The sequence below is a fragment of the Triturus cristatus genome, chromosome 7 (genome assembly GCF_964204655.1).
Source record: "Triturus cristatus chromosome 7, aTriCri1.1, whole genome shotgun sequence".
Lineage (NCBI taxonomy): Eukaryota > Metazoa > Chordata > Amphibia > Caudata > Salamandridae > Triturus > Triturus cristatus.
The window spans coordinates 421,711,236-421,724,127 of record NC_140590.1 but is presented as its reverse complement, the minus strand read 5'-3'; the positions used below and the strand labels follow the sequence as shown (position 1 = coordinate 421,724,127).

Sequence of the window (12,892 nt, the reverse complement as noted above, 5' to 3'; positions counted from 1 at the left end):
TGTAAATCAAAATCGCAGTCCAATGCGTACATTAAAATAAAACACCATTTTGCCCCTGGAGATCCCTGAAGAAGGCAAGTAGTTATCAAGATAAAAATTATACTCCTTCAGAATCCCCAAAATCCAAAAGGATTTCACAATTGTTCCCCGCTCCCCCTGGGTCTCCTGGGCTATTACCAACTCCACTGCAGATGGCAGCCCTCAAGCTGGACATGCTGCATAATTTTTGGTGCACTTCCATCTCCCTCTGGTGCACCTTCAGGCCCCATAGAGCTGCAGTTGTCTCCAGACTACATGTCATCTGCACAACTAAATGCCATCTCCCCCTTCTGACCCAGTACTGACTCTAATACACGCTGTTGTTGACTCCAATATCGGACCCTGAATTGACAATCACTTGAACTAGACCTATGTCATACTAAAAAATGGCTAAAGGTCAACTGGTTCTCCAACATCCTGACTGTAAGCCGAGACCTCTGCCTCGTCACCCCTATTAGCAGTGACTACATTGTCTTTTTGAATCTTATTCTAATCACGACAGGAAACACTTAAGTCCTCTCTGGAAATTAATGATGTGGGGGATGGGGATAGATTTCTTCCCCGTTTACTAAGATGATGCTTTGTAGCTAGACCTACTAAATGCCAGTGGGCTAGATACCTCTCTGGACATAGATCTGGGTTGATCACATGGGCCACCCACAGAGCAAAGTGCCTAATTTGTGGTGGTAGTTTGGAAACAAGCTGAGATGCTGGAACTGTAGTTTTTCACCACTGAGACAAAAATCAACATCCTAACTGAGATTTTACAACCAGGGCCCTCTTCATGTGATATATGACTGTCATTTGGGCAGCTGAAGATACACCTCTTTAAAGAACAGTACATCACAATGTAGTTAAACCCCATAACCAGCTAATGTTGTTTCTCTTGTTGGCTGTATCCATTCCTTTAATGCTATAGAACAACCCATTGCCTTATTGGCTATGATTTAAAAAATACCCAGCACATTTAAACATACAATGCCCATATGGGAGCCCTGATGGCTACAAGGGTTAAAAAATGTGCATGTGTGCTGGTCAGTCAATCTGTAGCTACGTCATAGGCCTTCTCCCGGTGATTTGGACGTTCCTACTTGGCACCCTACAACATAGCCCTTGATTGAATAGTCTTTAGCAAGTAAAGTCAATCCAACTTCTGTTACAACCGTTCCTCCAGATGTGGAATCTATGAGAATTTATGCTTTCGGAAAGAGAATGTTTTCTTCAGCTACAGTGGTTTTCATATCCATTAATGAGTTTTGCCTATTGGGCAAGAACACACATTCATTATGCGATATGACCAGCACTATCTTGCCAGTGGCTTCTGAGGACCTAAGGGCTCCACTTGGCCCAGATGATGGCCAGGATGTGGAAAAATGCATACTATGGGATGGCCTGAACATTACTACTCACATTGACCAGGAGACACATCTGCCACCTGATTTTCTGGTGGTGTGCAGGCATCCCCCAGTGGGTATGCACTTGGTCCAGGTTCTTCAGAGAAAATATTGATTTAGTGATAGAACGATTCAAAAAAATAATGGCACTGCCAGAACTTTGGGAAAATTGAGATCTGCAAAGCAATTTCTTTTCCATTTAAGGAAATTCAGGGTTTACCGGGGAGGGCTTTTTTTACAGCCAGTGCTATCCCTCTCTCCTAGTTGTACAGCAGCTGCCCCAGTCCTTTTGAGGGTGTGGTCATGTCACTACTACCTGGATGGTGGCACTCTGTGTACTACAGTGGGATCAAGAGGTTGTGACTATCAATATATAAACTGCTCCTTTAAGAAATATATCTAGAAACAGAAGATGAATGAGTGAGGTGGGGTTTGTGAGCAGGGGGGACAGCAATCAGGGATGAGGGGATGCCACATGTGAGCAGAAATGTATTGATAAAGGACAAAATATGTGTAACGCCCCTAGGCTGAACGGATACCGTGATCAAAAGTGGAATCAGGCCATCATCATTGGAGCTTCAGAGAGTGTACATAATGGTAATCAAAAGCTGTATAATAAAGAGTGCATATAAAGGGCAGGGTATATGAGGGTACTTAACTATAGTGTTCTGAAGGGTCAATGTGGGAGACCAGGTCCCTGTCTTGCCCAACAATAGCAGAGCTCATCTTGAGCTACAATGCAGCTATCTCCCTAACAATACACATCAAGATTGTTACCTGTGGGGCCCACATCTCTTATGCCGTTGACTGCAGTGACCCGGTAAATGCATTAACCTGGCTATTCATATGAGTGGACCTGCATCATCGAAATTGTTTTGATGAACTTCTTCTAAAATGCCCCCTAAAGTCATTATCCATTGGCTTTCTCGTATGTTCAGTGTTGTGTTAATTGCATTGGTAACTCTGCTATTTCCATTATTTTGTATTACTTAAAAAATATCTTATTTTACCTAATGAAATAATACTTTTTTGATCGCACAGGAAATAAAGATACTACCTCCTATCAAATGGTTAACAAGATGATTGAATATTGGGATACAATAGGCGATCAAGCAAAACACAATGCAGCCACAGTTCTCTCCATGACAATGGCGGCTGAACTTGTTTGTAAGTAGCAAATTCAATGCGTTTTAATGCACTGTCTAATGGTTCTCATAGGGCTCTAGCTTTTTGTGGAAGTTACGTATATCAAACCAGGATTTGTGGGGACTTTTCTTCCTGCAAACAGAGCAATACAGCACTAATAAAAACATTTAAAGAAGAGCTATTGTAATTCTCACCTCTGCAAAAGTCTAAACTTTAGAGGTGAGTATAGACAAAGTGTGAATACTGTATCAACACAATATACTATGATCTAGAGTGGAGTGTATTTTCAGGAAATTAGTGACCCAAAGTGCAGTAATACACCACACATTCCAGTAAATTAATAACTTGGAGTTTCCTCAAGCTTGGAAGATATTGTTATTGTAAACCAAATGTTTATGAAATTCAAATTCATTTTGCAAGAGCTTGTGTTTTTTTGCGGTACTGCATGGTTAGAAGTAACATTCTTTTTGTCCATGTGAAATCACCATTTTTCCTCATAGAAAAACTTTAGCCTTCCATTGAAACCATTGAAATCTGTGATTGTGGGCCTGACTTAGAGTTTGGTGGAGTAGAAGCTCTTCCTCAACAAACCATGGTGTAAGCTGTCTCTTTAAGAGGTCAATTAAGCACTTTGGGCCTCATTTATGTGAAATTGGCGTAGGGCAGCGCCACAAGTCTTCTTGCTGTGCTGGCCTATGCCAATGTGAAAAGGCAGGAATGCACTGTAACTATGAAATATGGTGCATTCCTGTTATTTCCACCTATGCTGGCGCAAAATTTGCTGCCTAGCGCCAACATAGATCTCTTGCACCATGGTGCAAGGGTGTCTGCATTGCATGCAGGACTGTTTTTGTGTAGAAGGGAAAAAATGAGGAAAAAATATTTCTCCTCATATGCCTGCTCGGGGTAAGCGTTAGGTTGTGTCGCTGCCCCAGGTGTACGTAATTAAATAAATCTTGGGCAGCATCAAAATCCATGGGTGTTGCGTGGGAAAACCCACTGCAGCACCCATGGAACGCCTCCCTGATGCAGAGTAAGGCAACGCAGCAACTTGTGCTGCTTTGCCTTACTCCATATCTATGAGACCATCCAGAGCCATGCAAAGTGGCTTTGCGTGGCCTTGTAGATATGGTTGAGAGATGTGCACCACCGAAGTGCAAGAAAAAATGGCGCTTTGGCGGCACTAGCATTTCATACATAAGCCTTTAAGTTCCTTGCAGCAGAAATCACAAAGAGCCATATGTAAGAAGCGTTTTTGTGCTCGCAAATGGCCCGATTCGCAACAAGAAAAAAGCATTTTCTGATTTACCAAAGCCTATTTGCAATTTGGTAATCTATTACTGAATTGCAAATAGGGTTTGCAATTTGGTGTTAGGAAGTATAGGGATTAGGGCACCCATTCTCAACTTCAAGTTGGTGGTAACCCACTCGAAAACGGGAAGGGGTCTCAATATACTTTTACAAAAACAGGCAATGGCTAAAGTAAAACATTCATTGTCTAAAATGTGTAAATATAAAAAAGCCGGTCAACATTTAGTCCAGCCACCTAGCCTTAAATTTGGCAGGATCTACCTCATTCTCTGCTTTTTATCAAATTTGCAAAATAGAACCACATGCATTGACGATAGATCATTGCAACGGCAGCTGCCCAGCTCTTTAGACCAGTTGTTTATTGCGGGAAATCAAATCAGACAATAAAAGTTCCCAAGTCTCAGTCGGGTTAAAATATATCTATCATACCCGCTTAGATTGAACAGTACATACGCCTTGATATCATGAGTTGTTAAGTTGTCCAGAATGTATCTATTTGCCTCCAGGTGAGTCATACAGATTCTTTTAAACTCCTTCCTGGAGACAGTATTAATAGATTCAGGGGAATTGTAATAATCAGGGTGCCCAAGGTCGTACATGAAATTTTTGATAAATTTCAACCAGGCGATCTTGGTGGCGTGGTCCAACTTCATGGAGTCCTTAATGATATCTTGATTAAGATCAGTTCTGGTAGATGTCCAGGGTCTGTGCCGTAGTAGTAGAGACTGAGCTTTAATGATGTCTGCAATATATGGGACGTCCAGCTCACTGTGGCAATTATAAACAGAAGTGTTAGCTGGGACCGCTAGAAGACACTTTAGGAAGGCGTTTTCAACATTCTGGATGGGTTGGGTATCTTGAAAACCCTGCACGCCTGCACCATAAATAGCCATATTCACACATTTCGCCTGATAAATCTGGAGGAGCAGGGCTGGAGGCCTTCTACCTAATTTTTTTGCAAAATTGGCCATGGCTGCCGTCGATTTCATAAAAAGAAGACTCCTATTTTTAACAGCCTGTCTCCAGGACCCGATAAAATAAAACAATATACCTAAATATGAAAATATTTTGGCAGATTCTACCCTGCTACCCCCTATGGACAGGCTCCTACATTTCTGGCTTCCCTTCCCACACGTCATTACGTATGTTTTCTTGGCATTTAGTTTTAGGCCGCGATTATCCATAGATACAGAATAGGTGGAAAGTGCTTTTTGTAGGGCTATCTGTGTGCGGGCCATCAATACTGCATCGCCCACATAGAGAAGGGTAGCTATTTGGCGTTTGTTGATATATGTTGTATCCTTTACCTTTTACATCATCACTTGTTCTAGGGCGTTCTTATATAGTGTGAAAAAGAACGGTGCCAGGACACAACCCTGTCTAACCCCCCTTTCCACTTTGAGCTGTGCAGTACATTCCCCCTTGATTCCATATCGTACCTTAGCAGTCGCCCCGGTGTACAACTGTCTCAAAAACCAGACCAACGGGTGATCCACCCTTATGTCACTTAAAATATCCCATAGTTTGCTGTGTATAACACAGTCAAATACGGCTGAGAGGTCAACGAATGCTAGATAAAATCTTCCTTTTTTTTTGCCTGAATGTATTTCAATTAAATATTTCAGGAAGTCACTACACCGAGGTTGTGTGAGTTTGTATGTACATGAAAATATATATATATATTGTAACTTGTTGGTCTCTGATATACTCATTATCCGCAGTTTGGTGAAATTAGAATCCGTGTCCAAAAACACCTCAACACAGCAGATCCTCCATAATGAAGTCATTGACAGCTTGACCAACGTTGCCAGTCCATTCAAGCCACGCTCTACATTTACCCCCATGATGCAGAGGGACGCAATTGATCTCTTCAATTACGTCATCATTGATGAACTCAAAGCTCTACATCTAAGGAGGATGCACAAACAACCAAGGCTGAACCACCTGAACAAACAATATTTTGACCTAATGAAACAATTGCAAAAAAACGACGAGGTCATCATCAACAAATAGGACAAAGGTGGTAGCATCGTACTTTGGCCGAAAAATATGTAGAGTACCTAGATATTAATATATGTCTCCAATGGCACACTACACTCCAAGCTGCACAGAAAATCCACCGCAGGCAACTCTACCTTACATGCCTCGACCTTTCACCCTAGACATTTGAATGCCAGCATTCTGCGCTTGTGTAGAATTTGTAGTTCCACTGAAGACCTAGATACATGTCAGAGAGAGGCACAACAGAGATTCAGGGCCCCAACACAACATCGTCACGGCAACCAACAGGGCCAACCTCATACCTAGAGAGGAACTCCTAATAGGGAGGCCCACGACCAATACTGACATACAGGATCAGACAGACAGTCCAGGTACTGTTAACACCCGTCGCATCATGACATATAACTCAGAGGAATGTGCCATCAGATCCATCATCAACAAGCACTGGAAGATTATTAAATCTAATCCTACTCTAGGGCCCCTGGTTGCTAAACGGCCTTACATTACTCACAGGCGTGCATTCTCTATCCATGATGCCTTGGTAAGAAGTAGCCCGGAACTCCTCACCAAATCAAACTGGCTGTCTGATGTTAAAGGTTTCTACAAATGCAGTAGCTGTACAGCTTGTAAATTTGGGAGTAACATCACACAAATTGATTCCAATTTCAGGAGGGAGCTGCTCACCATAAAACATAGACTCACCTGCAGAACAGAGTGTGCGATCTACGTACTAGAATGCAAGTGTGGGTTAAGGTACATTGGCAGCACTAAACGGCAAGTTCATCACTGCATCCTCCAACACCTTAGGGCTATTGTGAACAGTGATCCAACTCACCCAGCACCCAGACATTTTATGGAGGTGCACAACAACAACCTTGAACACTTGAAATATTCTGTTATAGACTGCATACCCCCACTGAAATGGGGAGGTAACCGGGAGAAACAACTCTGGCAGCTATAAACCCAGTACATTCTTGAGGTCAACACTAAAGCACCGTATGGCCTTAACACTAGTGAGGACCTACACAATTCACTATAGAACTCTATTATTAGTTATCATCTAGCCTTTGATCATTCCATCTTGCATTGTCTAAAGGCTATCTGTATAGGTGTGGGTCATTGTTATAATGCTGTCAATGTGAACTTTAATTTCTATATTCACTGTGTTGATGTGAAACGCCTTGTCACTCTTGATTCTTGCCCTGGTTCAATTTTTCACATCTCATCCCTTCCTGTTAGTTACTTATTCGTCTGCAACAGTAGGTTACATTACACACACTTTTCAGCTGTGATTTTCAACATGCATATGTGTATTTCTCTTCCAGAACAGTATGCATTTCTTTTACCATCGACCTTACCCTGTAGCACCATTGACGTCCAGTATGTGCATACAGCATTTAGGATTCCCACTCCACTGTCCTTTACTTTCCGGCTGGAAGGGGGGCACAGTCATGCTCTTGTTTGATATTGTCCTATTTGGCCGTAGCTTGCTAGCATTTCTAGGATTTATGGTTACCTTGTAATCACTCTCTCACACCAGCACAACTGAGCACCTAAGTAGAGTTGTCACTCTAATTTTAAATATAATTCTTCACACTGGCATTGTCATTTGGCACTGCTTCAGCACTGTATCACTTCCTCTATTTCGCTACCCCAGACTTCCACATACCGAACATTGACATAATAATGTTGTTTTTTAACATCCACCACGGATTTTTTCCGGCAGTCTACGCGCAGGCTCAAGCTACCTAATATTTATAGATATATTCTGTCTGCTTGCTTGCTGACTTACACCTCATGCATTGTGCACTGCAGTACACGTACTCACTGTTGTTAACGATATCGTGCTCGGTTCACAAGCCAGAGCTGCATTAGCTACATGTGACATCCGCCGTTCCTCTTACGATAACCGTGACCGAAGTCATTTCTTCCTTGTGGTCAGTTGTGTTCACCATTGAACTTTTGGAGATCTGTTTTTTTCATTATTTACCACTTAGTTATATAATTGGTCTTCTTAGAGGGAACCAGGCATTCTTGTATTTATTCTAGGGGTGGGCGGAATTTGCAAAATTCACTTTCGCAAACTATCGCGAAAATGTTAAAAATCTCCGCAAACATGCGGAAATATCGCAAAGACGCGGAAGTTTTTTTCCCGCCCGTTCGTGGTATTTTCTGCATGGTCACGGCTCGCCAACTTACCCATGTGGTTGCTCACGGGCGCGGCCATCTTGTTTTCACTTGTCTCGCAGTGCATGATCGCGAGAAGAAAGACGTGATCACGCCACGAATTACGTCACTGCGGGCGCGAACTGTCGCGAGACAGCGCAAATGGCTACCAACAATCCAACATCTTGTGGAGAACGCGACCGGATTGGGAAAACTTGTCGGCGAACGCGGGGATTCAGGTAAGGCGATCGCGCGCACGCAAGAATGTATTTTTTTACAGCGCGAGCAAGCAAAACATTTCCGGTAAGATGCGGATTGCGGCAATTTTGACATTTTCGCACTCTCCGCGGGACGCGAAAATGTCAAATGATCGCAATTCCCACGAGCAGATCGGAATTTTCACCCAGGCCTAATTTATTCATTGTATTTGGACATGAACTACAAGAAATTGCTTTCGGAGGCACTGCTGTCACAATTTCACTTTATATACTTCCATCACTGTTGAGTTAAAGCGATTTGGAGCCTGTCACTCACGTCATTTCATAAGAATTGAGTGTGTCATCAGCAGAGTCATTTGCATATGACTTACAGCTACCAGGCATGTAACGTGAAATTCTCCTGTCGGAAAAATGTAAAATGGTGCTGAATGCTTACACATAGCTCACTATGTATGAACATAGTAAAAACACTATCATGCCTAGTTAAGTCACCAATTACCTCACAGCACACCATGTGATCAAGTCCGCAGTCCAACGGCCGAAATGTGTCATTTGGACTTTGATGCTGCAATAAACAACGTTTGAATTTCATCACAATTGGAGTCTGTGCCCTTGAGTTGTGCCGGTGTGGACAATTTCTTTGGGATTCTTGCTCGGGTATATATATATATATATATATATATATATACATATATATATATATATATATCAGCAAAGCAAGTAGATCAGCGCTGATCGCAACCCACTTGGGAATCATTGTGTTTGAAGAGAACAGCACGGCAACTCACTGCAGCAATAATACGGCACTACGAAGACCAGGAGGCCACGCGGGTGGCCACGCCCATTGGGGCAGTACAAAGACATTTAAGCGTGTGCCGGGAAACTGACGATGCTGGAACTCGGCGGAAAGCCCAGAGCGCTTGATGAAGTGTTCCAAGACACGAAACATGTCGGGCTGGACTTGGTATTTTTAGCGAGGCACTGATGCTGTTTGTTCTTTGCTTTCCTGCAATAAAATATTGGCAAGATCTACTCACCGGTGTGGGCCCTATTACAACAGGCAAACCTTTCTCACGGTAGGTGGCACTACTTTTTTGCATCTGCTTTATGCATTTCCTATCATTACATTTTCCCTAAGACTTATGGGACATGTAGTTGAAATATAACTCAATACAAGTCACCTTGTGACAGTTACTTTCAGAATTATATAAATTGATACCATACATTGATACTTGCATTTCGCAATCAGTGATGTTCAACTGTTTGGTTGAAACCCAATATGCATTATTTACGAATTAATTGGCAAAAGTTCAATTTCGAAAATTAAAGTGATATATCAAATATACTGTTATTCATTATAAGTGATAACAGACAATTATATATATAATGCCCCAATTGCATCGATATCAAAGCATTCGAAACAATATTCCCTCCACTGCATTTGGATTTCTGTTGTATCTGGTTTAGTACCCAATTGTTGATTAACACAGTAATTCATATTGGTATGAATATATATGTGTAAAAGAGACCTCACTTTGCAATTCATGTTTACAGATTATGGTCAAATTTAGGGATTGTCAAAACCCTTTGCACAGTCCAACTTCTTTATAATTCCATTATAGATGGACATAAAGTTCTTCATCAGAGTTCATGCCTCTCGGATTCTTGGTCCGCAGTCTGATAATATACTTGGATTCCAACTGCCTCAATTTCTTTTTTCGGTCCCCCATTCTTTCCTTGTATACAATTGTATCTATGGCAAAGAAACTCATGTTGCGCCAGTTCCCACCTTGGCAGCTTAGTAGGTGTTTGGCAGTGGCGTATGTTAGGTCTTTGTTTTTTACTGCCCTTATGTGTTCCAGAATTCTCTTCTTTAACATACAAACTGTGCTCCCTATATATAGCTTGCCACAGTTGCATTGTATCGCATAGACCACAAATTGTGTTGTACATCCTGATACAAGAACCGATATGTTGGAAGAGTGGGGTGCCAACAATATGACATGCAGCCAGAATATGATGCGGATATTGATAAACTATGCTGAGAAAGATTTAGAAGAAATACACACTCAAATCAAAGACCTGGAAGAAAAAATCTCTCAGAAGGATAAAGAAGAATCAGAAAAATTGCGCCAAGAAATGGAGGATTGTCTCGAAAAATACGAAGACGAAATACAGCAGCGCAAACAAAGAAAGTTCGCAAGGGACGAAGCGGACTATAAACATGGCCAAATATTAACATTCGCCAAAAGATTCGAAGCCTTGAAAACTAACTATGCCAAAAAACTTCCGCAAATGTCTGGAGAATTAGGAAGCGAATCTGATGTCAGTGGTAGTGAAAATGAGGACACAACAAGCAAAAATACACCAACCATGATTTCTTTTTTAGAAGAAATGCGCCTTGTCAACCTGGACCAAAATCTCTCACGCAACCAGGGGCAGGGCAGAGGCAGAGGCAGAGGGTCTGGAAGAGGAAATACAAAGTCTTCAGAGGCCTCAGGAAGACCAGACGATCGAAGCATAAAAAGACAATACTCGCTCAGAAATCGAACGAAGAAGAACTAATATCTGAAGACCTAATAATCAACTTATCGGACTATACCCCAACCAAAGTAGAGTGTCAAGTATTAAACAAAGGCCTTTCGTTCTGTCCTCAAAAACATTTCAACTATACAGATACCAAAATTGATATGTATAAGTACATACGCAAACTCAAACTGGCTAAAATACATGCCAACAAACAAACATCTATCAATCAATCTCAAGATATTTCAGATTCGGCAAATGACAAACCTGACAATAGTGAACCATGAACAATTGAAGAAATACCACTGTTAAAAAATCTTTTTGACCTAGAAAAGTGCTTAGAAGAAAATGAATCTCCAAATTAATACTAAACAACATACAAGCAGTGGTCTCAAAAACAGATCAAAATACTGCCCGCAATTACATCCAGGAAATAACATAGATTCTTTTTCAGAAGCTGTCATGAACGAAATTGATAATATGGAGAAACTAAGAAACATGAAATCAAGAGAAAACATAACAGTCTGTGAAAATCAAGCAATTCAGCCATTGGCAAACAATATAAACATAATAATCACGCCCGCAGACAAGGGCGGAAATATTGTGATCCAAAATATAAAGGATTATAAAAAAGAGGCATATCGACAATTACATGATCCTACAAAGTACAGCAGGTTAACTACTAATCCAATACACAAAATGATTGAGGAAGTAAGAAATAATCTGGATGAATGGCATGAACACAATCTATTGAATTCTGAAGAACGCACATTTCTCTTCAAGGAAAATCCAACAATTCCTACAGCATATTTCTTGCAGAAAGTGCACAAAACCTTGATCAACCCTCCAGGTAGACCAATCGTGTCCTTATGCGATTCTGTATATGAAAACATTTTGTCATATATAGATCACTACTTTGCACCCATGGTCAGCAATCTCAACTCATACATTCAAAACACAGGAGATTTCCTACGAGTCCTTTCCAACATAGCATGGAATCCATCATATCTATTAATCACAATTGATGTGGTCTCCCTATACACATCCATTGAACACTCAGTGGGTTTAAATGCTTGTGCATACTTCCTAAAACAGAGAAATATAAATGAATTAGAACACTCTGCAATGTTGCTCACAATGACTCAGATGTGTCTTAACAACAATATTTTTCTTTTTGATCATGAGATCTATCATCAATTGTGTGGCTGTGCCATGGGCATGTCCTTCTCCCCCAACTATGCGAATTTGACCATGGGTTGGTGGGAGAAGGAAATAGCCTGGGGCCCCAACAACAGCGCAGCCCTTGACAAGATAATACTCTGGACTCGATACATAGACGACCTGTTTTTAATTTGGAATGGTAACAAGACAGAGTTCATGAAATATTTCGAATCACTGAATCAAAATGAAATCGGACTCTCATACACCTGCACTGTGAGCCGCCACAAAATAGATTTCTTGGACATCACGGTCTATATAGATCAGGGACAAATACAAACTACATTGTATAGGAAGAAAACCGCTACAAATAGCATTCTTCATGCCCAAACTTTCCATCCACAACCACTAATAAGAAGTATTCCTTTTGGAGAATTCATGAGGATGAAAAGAAATTGTTCAAAAGATGAAGAGGCGGCAAAAGAAATAAATAACAGTGCGAATAGACTAAAGAAAAGAGGCTACAGAGAACGAGATCTAAATAAAAGCATGAAGAAGATTCAAACACGAACGGAAATCTTGATCAAAAAAACGAAACAGCTACAAATCAATGATTCAAAACAATTGGCTCCAAGGTTAATACTATCATTCAGCAAGGAAGCTCACAAAATACGTCAAAGTGTGCAAAAATACTGGCCTTTATTACAACAAGATCAAGATATGGTTGAAATCATTGGCACCAGACCACAAATCACCTTCAGGAAGGCACAATCAATCAAAGACATACTAGTACAAAGCCATTTCCAATCAAGAGAGAAAACACAGAAATGGCTAGAACAACAACAGAAAGGCTTCAAAAAGTGTAACACCTGTAAAGCTTGTCAGATTGGCGTGAATAAGAAAAACATAAGAGATCCAGAGGGAAGATTAATT

At 41.1% G+C, this 12,892-nt stretch overlaps 1 protein-coding gene across 1 annotated transcript in view; it reads left to right on the top strand.

The window, feature by feature from the left end:
- Window positions 1-12,892, top strand: part of LOC146809852 (cytosolic phospholipase A2 gamma-like) — a 680,097-nt gene that overhangs the window by 592,415 nt on the left and 74,790 nt on the right. Inside the window, exon 12 of the mRNA XM_085616716.1 lies at window positions 2,475-2,600. Within this exon, the coding sequence (XP_085472842.1) occupies window positions 2,475-2,600 (126 nt within the window). The remainder of the gene's footprint in view (window positions 1-2,474; window positions 2,601-12,892) is intronic.